The 14,581-nt window shown below is 36.3% G+C and overlaps 1 protein-coding gene across 1 annotated transcript; it reads right to left on the reverse strand.

Moving 5' to 3' along the window:
• Positions 1–380: 380 nt before the first annotated feature.
• ATATH8 (Protein kinase superfamily protein) lies at positions 381–13,747 on the reverse strand. The gene is made up of 16 exons (XM_086422436.1): positions 13,157–13,747; positions 12,680–12,855; positions 12,141–12,300; positions 11,893–11,945; positions 10,756–10,899; positions 10,555–10,659; positions 10,334–10,459; positions 8,576–8,776; positions 7,316–7,422; positions 6,514–6,676; positions 6,349–6,414; positions 5,420–5,513; positions 4,172–4,284; positions 2,980–3,050; positions 1,867–2,020; positions 381–1,089 (listed from the first exon to the last, which is right to left on the reverse strand). The coding sequence occupies exons 1-16, from the start codon at positions 13,449–13,451 to the stop codon at positions 646–648; spliced, it is 2,472 nt and encodes an 823-aa protein (XP_086278562.1). The 5' UTR covers positions 13,452–13,747; the 3' UTR covers positions 381–645.
• Positions 13,748–14,581: the final 834 nt, after the last annotated feature.

The raw sequence follows: 14,581 nt of genomic DNA on the forward strand, positions 1-14,581 counted from the left end.
TTTTATGTTATATTTATTTTCTCAAATATTGCTTTTATCAAATTGGATTTCTATCAGTGGTCGACTGGTGTTGATAAGAATCATTCAAATAAAATAAATTGTGTGCTCCTTATATTTATTTTTTCTTACGCTGCGTTGGGCCATCTATAAGTGAATTCGGCTATGCTTGAATGAGCCCTAACAAGTAAGTCTGAAATCTTACTAAGAGTCGTTGAGCTCCCCTTATGACATCCAAAAACATGATCTGATGCCACAGGGATGAAGAGGACAAAATTCTTTGAATTTTTTATTAATAAGATTTCAATCTTTCAAAAGAAAGTGTTTCTCAGGTACAATCTCCATTCTTAGAAGAACAAAAAAAACAGTTTTACAATTAGAAATGAGAATAAATTTGTTACATTTACTTGTAAGCCTAATGGCAGATAGTTCTAGGTCCGAATTAGTATATCCAGGACAAGGTTTATCCCTGCACCTGATTGATTATGCACAACAAATATTATCATTATTCTCTTTGTCCAAAGAACACTATCAATCTTCCTTATACCAACAAGAAGAAAAAAAAAAAAAGGATAATATTTGGGGGTTCCATCTTGGATATATACATGTTTCTAGTTTCAAAAAACACCTTGGAAGTGCATACGTACATTAGGAACTGACAGCGAAACGCATTGGAGCAAATGACACAGAAGGCATGTGTAACTCTGACCAGGAAACAAGAATTCGATGAAAAGCCAAGGCAGAAGCTGAGACCAACATCACAAATGAAGTCCAGTAGAATCTGAGCATCAATAGAGGATCTCCCCTGCCCGACTCTAGTATCTTGTAAAAAATCACTTTCAACCGTCGATCTCTCAGGATAGATTGATAATCATATAAGGGAGGAGCAAGTTGTCCAGAAGACGAACTCACATCTTTGTTGATGGTTCCACTCACCAATGTCACACGAGAACTGTGACGGCCTATGGCATTACCTTGACCAAGAGCTTTGACCATCCATTGGTAGAGCACATCAGCGATAACCCTACTAGCTTGTTGGCGGAAGAAGATTGCCTCCTTTGAAACCATTGCTCGGATTAGAGAAGCTCCATCCTGTTCATCATTAAAACAATTGGAGAGTTTTAAGATCCCAATGCACAAGTGATATTGAAGAAGATGGTTTCAGATGACAGATCAGCATTAATTCCATGCTCTAAACCACGTAGATGTGTCTAGACAATTGAGTTAGTTGAGCCCACCCAAGAGACCTCCAGGCCCAAATGATACCGGATACTTCCAGCATAGTATCGACATAATATGATGTTGATACCAATACCCAACACTGCATATACTTCTACCATACGATTTCTTTATTCCCTAGTTTACTTGTCATTCATGGTTATTCCCTAACTCGAGTACAATTTCTTCATTTGTTTTGTCATATCGGTAAATTAATGTAACAGATCTTGCCATAAAAATCCTTGCAATATTAAACGGCCCAAACATTTGGCATGATCTAAATAAATACAACAAAAATGTTTTGCTTTAAAAATTGAAAAACTAAAGCATGTTATTGGAATATTGGCAGGATACACAACCATGTCGATGTCTTCAGAAAAGAAGAAAAAAAAATTGTATCCCCATTTGCTGTACTGGTATCTGTATCAGCATCTTAGATCACAATGACCCTAAACATCCTATAGACGAACATAATTCATTCAGGACTGCTGACGAGGGTCAGATGGAAATAATGGAAGCAAAAGATGTCATGCTGCAAGTTATTACTAATTAAAAATCTACCACGTACAAAGAGGATTTGATAATAAAAATGTATTATAATAAGTAAAGTCATTAGGAAAAGGGAACAAATCCTGACTTGAAGGAACGTACCGCAGTCAATAGAAGTCTTCTCAGCACAACACCATCTTTAGATGGTAGAAGTCCCAGGACTAAGTTCATGACATCAAAAACACCACTACGCCCAGTTGGAGCATACTTGAGAGAAGGTTCGGAGTTTGATGGTTTAACCCTATCCAATCCTTTTCTGAATCCAACATACCAAAAGATATTGTAACTTGGGAATAAAATGGAAAAGAAATGCTAGGGTTTATAATCAATTAAACGATCTTGAAAAAACTAAAAGTAGTAATGAATACAAACATAATCAACTCTTTCAAAATGGATTCCACAAGCCATTCTCCAATCAGATAAAATAGAGCAAATAATGCCTAATGTATAGCTTCCACCATGTTTTCCAAGGGGAGGGTGTTTACTAGATCTAGAGTATCTGTAGCCTGACCATGCAATTTCACTAACAAGTTAGTTCCATCAAGCTTCCCCTCCTCGCTTTAGTAGGTTAGGCGGGTCAGTCTGATGGCTTCCCTCAATGAGAAGTCAGTTCTTTGGTGGATAAATCCTCACATCTATATAGGTACATTCATATGGTCACTAGGCGCTTAAGGAGCCCCACATGACATTTCGGAAGTAATAAGGCATTATCCTATAAATTTTCCTATGAGTTAACGCAACTTTTAACAATTAATATAGATGTGGTTTATGATGATGGGAAGCATATTGTGGTGCTATACCATTACACCATACTATTTTCATGATGTGGCAGCTGCCAAGATCTCTAAGATCTTTCTAGAAACAAAACATGATTATCCAGTTATATTGACATAATTCCTTGTTGCAAGGTGAACTCATACAAACTCAAAAACCTTAGTCCTTAGATGTGCCAATTCCTAGATCCATCAATCACACATCAATGTCTCCACGTGTACTGCCATAATTTCATGGGTTCACCTTGCTACATTGGGTGTGAGGAGGACCTTCCAGTTAGATCCACCAAAATGTGAGCGAGTGTAATGAACTTTGCAGTAAGAAAGATCAAAGACCAGAAATTGAGATCAGAAGAAACAACCATAAAAGCTCTAAGACAATCATCTGAAGAAATTACCAATGAACAATTAATTCAGAAAAACACCATACAGTATAGCTTACCTAGTTGCACCTACTCTTAAGAAAAGTGCAAGTTTCTTCCATTGGAATTCCTTCCTTCTGTTCAGAACTGCCTGAAAAAATCAAACAACAAGTAGTAATCATGGTTCATAGTTTTGTGGCATTTCCTGCTCTTGGTCGAGACCGGAACGAAACATTAACCCAGAAAAATTAAAATTTTCGAAAATGTTCAATCGAGACCATTTCGGTTTTTCTCCTAACTGAAACATTGCATATAAACAATATTTTAAACTTTGGTAAAAAAAGAAAGGTAATTAATGAAGTCCTAAAGAACAGAGATTACCAGTAGGCAGTAAGAAAAATATAGTCTCATATTATAGATGAGAATAGACAGTTTGAAAAAGGAGTATCAAGAATAATGCAAAATTGAACAGAAGCATGCTAAGTTTGAACTGCCATGCTAGAGATCCCACGTAAAGATCTCGTAGATTGAAAATCAATCAAAATGGATGATAGAGACCATCTGATTAAACATTTCTTATGGATTGTTCATTAAATTCTTTTCAACAATCCAAAAGACCAATAGATAGGGTTTTTTACTATCATCCCATAGGTTTTTTTCCTTTTGCTTTTCTGAAATTGCAAGGCTCATGAGTGAGACCCATCACATGGTAGTTTTGACTCCTTATATGTGTGCCACCTGTATCTATGTTCCACCTGTTACCAGATAACAAGGTGTCTAACAGGGTGACTTCAAGAACCCAAAACATAGACACACCCGTACATACGTATGTTCAAATCAGAAGGTTTTCCAATAAAATAAGAAACACATATGAAAAGCATATAACGTTTCCATACACCACAAAGCCAAGAGGAATTACAAAAAGGGTACCCTATCAAATAACTGTAGCCTTTTTAACAACTTAATGAAGTGTGACACGAGATGTAAGACATCAACTCTCTTTTTGAGAAAACATTAGCTATTATTCACATGACATGCAAGTATGTCCAGACTGGGTACATGTATGTGCATCGACAAGGCCATTGACTCAAAAAGTACCATGTTGCGGTTAACATAACATTCTTAAAATCTTCACACAAAAAAAAATATTATGCATAGAAAAAGTAAATCAGCTCTAATGTGTACAGAAAAGACAAGTCGAAAAGAAATGCCAACATGTCATAACCTAGTAAAGATAAGAAACACAGTGAACGGTTTTCAAAAGGACCATACCGAATGTAAAATTCTCCTTGAGGCAGCTGAATTATCTGTGAGAAGTTTCCGAACAACATAAGGGTATGCGGCTTCAAATGTCTTAAAGTCTCGATCTGCAGCTAAAGCCAATCCTGAGAAAGCCCACAAGTAAAAATAATTATTAACTGGAAGGCATGGTAATTGTTAGGATCATGGTGTTAAATTTCAACATATTTCCACGAAATATACTAAAATATTTCCATTTTCATACGACTCGACACTAAATTTAACCAATTGTTTATTTTTGTATAGAGTTGGGATTTTCTGGCACCCCCTCTGACACACACACACACCCTGATGTGGCATGGGCCAGAACCATAGATTTTTCCCTCGGGATGCACAACTGTACATCCCCATAAATATGTGCATTTGTGTATCCCGGGGAAAATAATCTATGGTTCTAGCACATGCCACATCAGGGAGCATGTGGCAGAGGGGGCGTCAGAAATCATTACTCTTTTGAATATATTTTGGTGAGAATCACCATTTGTTTCAAGAAATATTTCAGTAAGTGAGAAATTTCAACCAAAATAATCAAAGTTCAAGTATAAAAATGCAAGATATTTTCACAGAAATTTTGATAATCTGTAAAATTCAACCAAAATATTATTTTTAGAAAAAGTATACTAAAAATTTATAAAAAAAAATTACAAATTGCTGGTAGCAAGGACTTGTAAATTGCCTGTAATATACATTCAATTGCATAAGTGATTTATGATTTATATATATATATATATCTATATATATATATATATATAGGGAGCGGTTCGGCAGCCCTAAAGTTTGCCAAACATTGTGCCAAACCTTTTTTGTAAATCACTTTTGATGAGGTTAGAAGTTTTGGAATAGGCTGATTTTTTGTGAGGATGATCTCTACAGTGAAGAGATCATCCTCACCAGAAATCAGCTCATTTTGAAACTTCTAACCCTAGTTTACAAGTTGAAGAATCGTGGATCGTCCAATTTTTGTAAATCACTTTTGATGGGTTTAGAAGTTTTGGAATATGCTGATTATTCCAAAGCTTCTAACCCATGTTTTGAAAAATGTTTGGCACAATGTTTGGCAAACTTTAGGCCTGCTGAACCACCCCCATATATATATATATATATATATAAATGATTTATGATTAGTTGGGTATTTATGTATCATCTTATTTTGATGTATAATAAGCATATAAGACTAGACGGCAAACAGGAGAACTGCAAGGATTTTGACGTGTATCTTACCTTCCAAGGAAGCTAGAGAACGAAGCACAAGAGTATAATATGGAGGCATGCGGAAATGATGCTTGAGGGCCACAGTCAAGATGTTACCAAGAACCTTCAAAAATAATTAGGGTAGTCAGCAAGTCTGAATATAGGCCAGTAGGTAACAAGTGTGCAAGACTGGACAGAGGAGTGGGAAAAACAAATAAAGCAGGACCGATAAATCATAGTATGATCATAAATCCAAAACAAATCTGAGAAATAGAAGTCAAATCTCCGATTTTTCTATACTTATAAATAGCATATTTATTAACTATTAGTTAATGGTCATATTACTCAAATATGAAAAAGGAAACCTGGGATGTCCTTAAGAAAATGTGAATTCCTGTTTTCCATATAAGGTACAAGTGGTTAACAAACGGCGGAGTTCATACCAATAGTTCACAAGGCAGCAGGAGAGCCCATAGGTAAAAAGTCTGCCGATTTGATGATAACAACCATTAAATAGAATCATCGATTGTTCAAATAAAAAAGGTGATGGACAGATGATTACTATCATTTGAACAGAAGGTGCCACCTCGTTGAGGTGGTAAAGTTACCACAGACCTGGGATCAAGACCCCATCATCACACATAAAACCTAACAAGGCCAAAACAAAAAAAACACTCGTTGCTTGGACTTTCAATGGATCCCAGGTACTGACTCACCTGCATGGGCACCCACCTGGACCTTACAGGTAGAACCCAGGCCAACTTCTCAGGCTTTCTCTGTTTTATCAACAATATTTTTTCTATTTATCAGGTATTGACCACAAAAAAGAGGAATACCTTAGGTTTTTCAGAATGAGATCCAATCGATATGGAACTCTATCTAATAAACAATGAGAGTATTCGAATGGTGAAAATACAAGGTGTCATAACTACTACAGTGACATAAAGATCGAAACTCACCCGACTGAACTTGATAACAGGAATTCCATCTTTAAATTCAACTTCGCCCAAGGAATCTTCCAAATCCTGAATTATAATTTGAACCCAAATGTAAGCTTTGGCTGGAAAAGTCAAATTCCCTTGTTAATAAATGTGTAAAAAGAATAGTAAAGATCATAGTCATACCACAGTCACACGGCGGAGACTAGTACCCGGCATTACAACATCCATTTCAGTCAGATCTTGAACCAGGGCAGCCCAGTCCCCATTCACTATGTGGACTATGGATGCCAGCATGGCTAACTGATGTTTCTTCTCCATCCGACAAATCAAACCAAAATCCAGAAACCTAATGAATAAAGCAAGAGAGGAACAATAAGTCGACGGGACAAAGGTATAATAGAAACAGAACTTCTGGTATTTTCCCAATGAACTATCAACCAGAGCTAACATAAGTAAAACAAACTCTTTATCTCATGGAGAAAGGTACTTAGGGATTATAACAGGAACCTTGGGGAAATTGGAAGACTATTCCAGGAAATAGAGTTACTCTTGTTTTTTTGGGCCACTTCGGGTGGCATTATTCATATAAAGACTGCAAATTATTTCATAGAAGGATCTAAAAAAATCAAGGGCTGGAACATGGGGGAATTGTTTTAGAGGTAATTCTAGCAATGTGAATCTGGAAAGTAGGTGTATGGATCTCATTGAATCAAAGAATTTGGGACTATGAACATCTGGCTCTCTCTTGAACAAAGTCAGCTAATGACCACATACACCTCTTAGCCAAAGAGGTATTAATCAAAACAAAGAGCGAGGGTGTTTAGTGTATGAAGATGCAAGCATAACTTTATAGGTTTCTTCTTCAAACTCTTTCCCTTTGTCTTCCCATTTGCTTGTAATAAAATGTTTTAGTTACTGATTGGAAAAAGAAAAAACAAGGAAACAAACAAACAAATTTTATGGAAAAATTGTCGGTAGAATGTACCCAATTTGTCCTGAAGCTGTGTAACGCAAGTTCCCAAAATGAGGATCAGCATGTAATAAGCCTGTTTCGAGGAGTTGAATCAGTGATGCTTCCACTCCTTTACCTACCTTGGATCATTAAAGAAAAGATTATTTATTAGTTAAGATGGTTTATTGAGAGTACTAGAGTAAATTTAAGATTTAGCTAAATCAACCCACAAAAAGGAAAGTGATACTGCTCCTGGAAGTTGGAAGTCTAACAACTAATCCCTATCGATAAAAGAGGCACAATGATGACAGTTTATGTTGACATTGAAGATCAGGATCTATAGAATAAATTGATGCCCTATTTGGCATAATCTGCTTTCAACCGAAGTGCTTCTACGGAATCACTTCTATAAGAATTGTGATTCAAAGAGAGATGACCCTAGATACAGTCCAAGACATTTTCATCATTAACAACAACAACAAAATTGGAAGTACTTTCATCCCAAAAACCAAAACAATGGAACAATACAAGGTTTCAAACTTTGGTTACAATCCCTTGAACATACTTTTTTAAGCCAGTAACATCACCTTCATAGGATCTGTCATATGGTGAGTTTAAAACAGCCACATATTTCTATATGTCTAAATGTTTTTGTACTATCGATAATATCATCTAATAAATTTAGCCATCATATATAATTCAACCCCCAAGAACCAGCTAACATGCCTGAACAAGCAGTTGTATACAGAGGTCGATTAGAACTTCAGCACATATGGGGCATGCCCATTCAGCAATTAAAGCATCAATACAAAAGAAAGATTCTATTTAGCATATAAAAGTGTAGTCACATATCCTTTACTAATTTTACCACATAGAAAAACTCTCCAAGTCCCCTCATGGCATTCTTGTTGGAAATAAGAAGTCCAGGGCACCCAAGTTACACAAATTAAGAAGGGATTTGTGTGCTTAAATTTAAAGAAGAAATGATGGCAACCATATCATCCAAGAAGAGGGCAGTATAAAACTCAAGAGTAGACTAAGATAAGAGCCCCTCCAAAAAAAGACAAGCAATGCAAAAGTGACACTCTCAGATAAAAATGTTTCAAATATTGGGCATCCATTATTTTGAATGCACATCATAATCATATAACCTACCTTAAAGAACCAACAAACACTAACGAAAATATTAAGAACTTTTTACAATCTCAAACATCACTAGGCTCCTCCTAGGAACCCAATAGAGAGATGAACAAAGTAAGCAAGCAGAAACATTAACCATTAGTTATTACATACCAGATCAAGAAGACGCTTTTTGGCCTCATGTTGCTGCCTTTCTAAATACCCAGAACCATGATCAGTCGAGCTTCTCGTAGATCCCAAAAGTAACTCATTTGGATTTTCACCAACCACCCACTCCATGGTCAGAACCCTCTTTCGGCTTAAACTTCTAAATACTTTTGGAACAAAAATAAAAGAGAAGCGGGAATGAACTTCCTGTAGAAAGCAGAAAGGGATATAGTGAAGAAGGGCATATAATCCATGAAATAAATCAAATATGACTAATATTTATTCATTGCACATTGGTTTATAAGCAAGAAATGATCAACGTTTGAAATAGCATCCAAAAGATGGAACAAGAAAAAGGAAAGAACAATAACAAAGACCCCAGCAGAAGCAGTCATAATCAATGTGTTTGAGTTGCAGGTGGAAGGTGGTAGGGAAACATAAAAAAGACAACCTTAAATCTCCATTCACCACAGATGTTTCTTTTAGACAATGTCACCGGTGTTTACAAAGGCATCAGAGGCATAAACATTGACGTGCACCTAAGGATGAGGTGGTAAAAAAAAGAAGCCTAAGGCATTAAGTAAAGGCTTTTTCCCCTCAAAGGTAACATTTTATTCGAAGAGACATTTAAAAAAATGAACACTTTAGTGAGGCGCATGCCATTTTAGCTCCTTCTGAGCTCTGACTAAGTTATATTGCTTATGGGAACATCGTGTATTACTTCTTTCATTCTCTCTGTTTGTGAGTATCATTATAAGAGGTCTTTATCATTAGAAATTTGGGCCTCTTATAACAGTTAACATAAAAATAAAAATAAACTTTTTTACATCAGTTTTCGTCCCTACTTATCTAATCTCAAAAACCCTAATCTCTAGTTCTCTGCAACTTAAGCCCTAGTTGGTCTACAACTCCAGCAATCTCTGCAACGCTAGCTCTTTACAAACCAAACTTGAATTCCAACTCCATTTTCTTTTCTTCTTAGGGTGATTGCAGAGTAAGGGAACACGGATGGTCATGGGAAAATGAATCTCATGGAAATATGAACCCAGTTATTCTTCCTCTTTATTTTTCTCATTTGTTCTCAGCAGAACTACCAAACCTTGATATTCTTCTTCTACCCTCCTGTTCTTTGTTCTTCTATTTCTCTTCATTCATCTCTTCTTCCTCTTCTTTTCATCAACAAATTCTTTAGTGAACAAATGAAGAAGAACAAGAATGTGGAATTTGGATTTTTATATTGGATTTCGGAATATGAAAATTGTGAATTGTCAAAAAAAAATCAATATTTTCCCTTTTTTAGATTTATTTTCTATTTATTTATTTGTATATTTAATTATTTATTATCTATTTAAAATTTCCATGCACGTAAGACTCTTACCTTACCCTTGAAGCTTATGCCTCAAGGCTTTGACTAGTGAAGTGCCTCACTGCACGCCTAAGTATGTAAAAACAATTGTTCCCCTATAACATTTACTTATACGGCTAGCATAAAGAATCATTCCAAAGAGTATAGGTTAAAAGTAAATGGACAATACTTTGTCTTAAAAGTGATTGGATAGTAGCCTCAACAGTTTGCAATGATTTATTGAAGACAAAATGATTAAAAATGACAAAAATGGATGGAAGAGCCCTATTTTTAAAAGAGTGAAACCAAGGCCCATGCACGGAAGAGTTTCTCTTTAATAGCAGTAGCTACCAAATGAGCCCTGTGTGATACTCCCCAAGAAGAAATGGAACCAATACGGAAAACCAAATGTAAGATACCTTGAATTCCAAAGCATTTGCAGCCTCTAAAGTGTAATCCAACTCCCCAACTAAGCCTCTCCCAAGCTCATCAGCATATAAACGAAGATTGCTCTTTCTTTTTGCCACCTTTTGCAATATTCCCAGCTGAAAAAGTTAATTATAAAAGTCCTTGAGAAACACAAAGATTAGATATATAGATAGGTAGTAGTTATACAAAATTGTAAAAAAGCAATACAAACCCCAAGGCGAAGAATATAGATATCTCGCACAACCACATGACGCAAATTAGGACGCTGAATTTTTATCGCAACATCATAACCATCAAGAGTACTCCCACGATACACCTAGAATGAATTTTGGGTAAACAAATAAGAAAGAAATCAGAAAGATGCATTGATACATGAGAAGGAATAGGCAATTGTCAAAGAAGAATCAATCACCTGGCCAAATGAAGCAGCGGCAATAGGTTCCTCAGAGATGTGTCTAAAGATTGTTTCTACAGGACAGCCAAACTCTTCCTCGATAATCTGCATAGCCAGAGTCCTAGGAAAGGGAGGGATTTGATCATGCAGCTCAGATAGTGCCTGCAATCATAGCACATAGAACAAAAGTGAAATACAAAGTAAGATCACATTAAACCATGCCCACTGAAGGATTATCTACACAACTTCCAGGAAAGAGGGAAATCAAATAATAATGCCCAAAGTGAATAAGTGATGATTTGATTAATTTTTTCATTTCCCAGAATAAAAACTTAAAATATATTATAACAATTCAAAGAATAATTCATGATCCTAATGGTATTATTCAAAGAAACTACGCAATTAAAGTGCTTAGAAAGTGAAAAACTTAAGTATATAGTTAAGAGTCAAGAGTCATCTGAAACCTCAACCCACAGGACCTGACATGTCCACTCAGTAAAATGACAATATCAAAGTATGTATTATATCATTCGACTAGTTTGTTCCCACATACGGCAATACTATCAATCTCTGACACCGTGGGCCTCAACGTTCACTTCAATCGCAAGTCTTGAAGACCCTTGAGCTACAGGCACTAGGCCAAGGAAGCGAAGGCTCACTCGACCAACCCTTGATCCTAACCCTCGGAAGCGAAAGGGCCTAGACTTAGGCATTGGATTATTCTCGGTCTTCTTCGTCCTCGAATTCAACAAAGACCTTAGATTCAAGAATCTAAAGCGTGAACTTGATTGACCTAACCTATTTATGAAACGGAAGAGGGAGCTCAATTACATCGATCCTCCACTCCTATTACATTGACCCTTACCAATATAACGGAAAAAGGGTTCCATTGATAAAGAAATAAATGAAACTAAAACCATATAAATCATTATCAAAGGCTTGTCTGAAAGACATGGGGTCGACTAAACAAATCCTGCCTCCATTCAATTCTGTCTAGGCGGAAAAGAGGAGTAATAGAACAGACAATGGTTCTATTAATGGCTGTGTTAATTAATCTTGAGGTGTCCATGATAAAATAAAGATGAAACTTCAAAAAAGTAAACTAATGTTTGTAATACAGTTTTCAAATATAGTTAGGAGTGTCTGACACCTAACCTTGGAAATCTCTGAACCAGTTATATCTGGCCTTGTGGAAAGGGACTGACCAACTGCACAGCAAGCAAAGGCATATAACTAGCATATTGGAAATCTTGTGACTGCAGGAAAAGAAAATTGTCCGAAATAAAACTTTGCAAAGTAAGTATTTAATAGAAAGCAACCAAAACAAATCCATACTAGAGGTAGTATCGGCATAACTCACAGTCAAATGTTGAGCTACAATCTTCTACCAGACTCTCACTAACCTTTGATAAAAGTGGGACCTAGGTTCAGCATAGTTTCTTTTAGAAGTTGTCCAAAGTAGTATTCTGAGTTGTTTCCATTTGTATCCACATTCGATCTATAAAACTTGAAAATCCCTGAAGTTCGCATTTTGATCGCAGCAAAAGAAAATGAAGCAAACACCTTCCAATATAACAAATAACCAAAACCCAATAAGAATCATAATCCCAGAAAGTGGCCCACCTGGTAGCTTGTTCATCTTGATCAGGTATAAGAAATTAGCTATTAAAATTTTAGGTTTTTTTAGAATAAAAAACAGAACTAATAGGAAAATTGAAGAAAGGCCAGTCCAACTCCAACCCTTTAAATGGGTCACAAGCCACTACTAGAGACTTTAAATCCAAAACTCATATGAATATAAGAATACAACTTATAGACTTACAAAGACCCGAGGGGCCAGTTTCAGAGAACAAAACTTCATCACTAATGCTGAACTCTTCAAATGTGAGTCCAAAATTCAAGAAACTAGACAATAATATCATGAAGCATTTGAAATAAATACCTCGAGAAATCGAAGGGTCACTACATGAGGCCTGCAACTAAAATATTCTTCAACTTCTTGTGGATCATAGAACTCAGGAAGTGGTTTAGACCATTTCTTTGAGAAATAATGGAAGTAACTTGCGTAAGCCTCCAAAGCTTTAAGATCAGCCATGAACAAATCCACACCAGTTAATCCTGCAATGAGAATGCCATTCTCAATATCAAACACAAACTGGACCCCAAAAAAAAAAAAAAACTTGAAAATTGTAAATTTGTTTGTTTTATTTATTGACAATGATAGGGAAACAAATTGACAAGAGTGAAGCATCTCTAAAATGTTTGCAGATGTTAACAACTTCAAATTTACTTCCACAAACAAAATTCAATCAACTTAACCAATAGAGAACATTATAATCCAAAAAGCAACCTAAAGATCATACATTATGATCCAAAGAGCATAGATTATGAGGTTATGGAGAGAAATAGAGAGAGTGACCTGGATATGAAGGTTGGGGCCACGAGGGAGGGGATCCGAGTGAAGTGTTAGGGTTTTCGAGGTTACGAAGCCAAAGTAGGTCGTTGAAGTTCTTGGAGATCTTCGGAAATTGAAGCGTTTTACTAGCTAAGCTGAAACCCTTCTTCAGGAACTCCATATCCTTCTGAATCACCTCACCGAAATGACCAAATGTGAAGGCGACGCGTCGTTGATTCTTTTCTTTTGTTGCAGAAGACGCGCGAGTTGAGCAAACTACAGAAGCAGGCATGGCTGCTACTGCTGCTGCGATCTCCATCAGAGAGAGCTTCACTTCGTATCTGTTTCTGGGGAAAATAGAGGCAAAATTGTCCCTTGTTTTGGAGGTGAAATTGAAGTCGCGAGTGAAGAAGGGGAGAGGACTTAAAAGGAATGGTGGACACAGCAGGAATGTATGTCGTATAGAACTCTCTCTTGGGTTGTTTAACAGTTTCACTTGCAGAGTTGCAGTTGCAGACTGCAGTCAATTTTCAAGAGAGGCCGTAGGGGTGTTATCGATAGGCGACTAATTATCTCCACAGACAGAAGAGGGAACGAGTCTCCATGGGAGAAAAAAATTTGCTCACACCCGCGCGTATTGTATGTTCCTTACTTGACAAAATTACCTTCGTTGGACTTGACGTGGCACGCGCTAGATAGTCTGTGAGCACTGTGACGAGAAATTTTGCGAGCAAAATATCACTCCCTCCACAGTCGGATTTCTACACGTGAGTTAGCATGAGGTTGAGAGTTGAGACATGGATGGACATTATTACTACATTAGACACCTTACCTAATCTCATTTTTTTAGTGAGAAAAATTATAATTATGCTGTTGTTATTTTTGTGTAGACTGTGCTCTTCAAAGGAAAAAAAAAAACTTCACAATTGGGAGAAGGGATTTTCTAGTCCCATGTTTTTTTGTACGAGTCGTGATAATATGACTCGTGATGTAATGTACTCCAATCCTCGGGATACATGATTGCACTTCCTCATAAAAAATGTATCCTGAGGGAATCATGTATCCCAAGACGTATAGGTCTACAATTCTCAAACTTGCCACGTCATGGAGTCATTTGAGTATGCCACCTGGCAAGTTATATTATCAGCACTCTTTTCATAATTTGTAATAAATAAATAAAAATATTTCTTTGCATCATTCGAGAAGTTTATTTTTTGAAAAATGCTAAATGGACTTTCTTTTGATAGTGCGTTGTGCAAAGATCCTATATTTCTTGTCTTGTATCTCGAGAAAAATATAAATGATATTTTGCATACTACCATGTCAATGCAGCGTTGAAGGATGTTAGATTAGAATGACTCTTCGATTTTGAATGAGATTACTCAATTTTCTTTCCATAGTTCCCTAAAATTGAAAGTTACCATTCAATAGGTTTTCATACCAAAATGC

The sequence above is a fragment of the Akebia trifoliata genome, chromosome 14, assembly GCF_017979445.1.
Source record: "Akebia trifoliata isolate Shusen 1 chromosome 14, ASM1797944v1, whole genome shotgun sequence".
Taxonomy (NCBI): Eukaryota; Viridiplantae; Streptophyta; class Magnoliopsida; order Ranunculales; family Lardizabalaceae; genus Akebia; species Akebia trifoliata.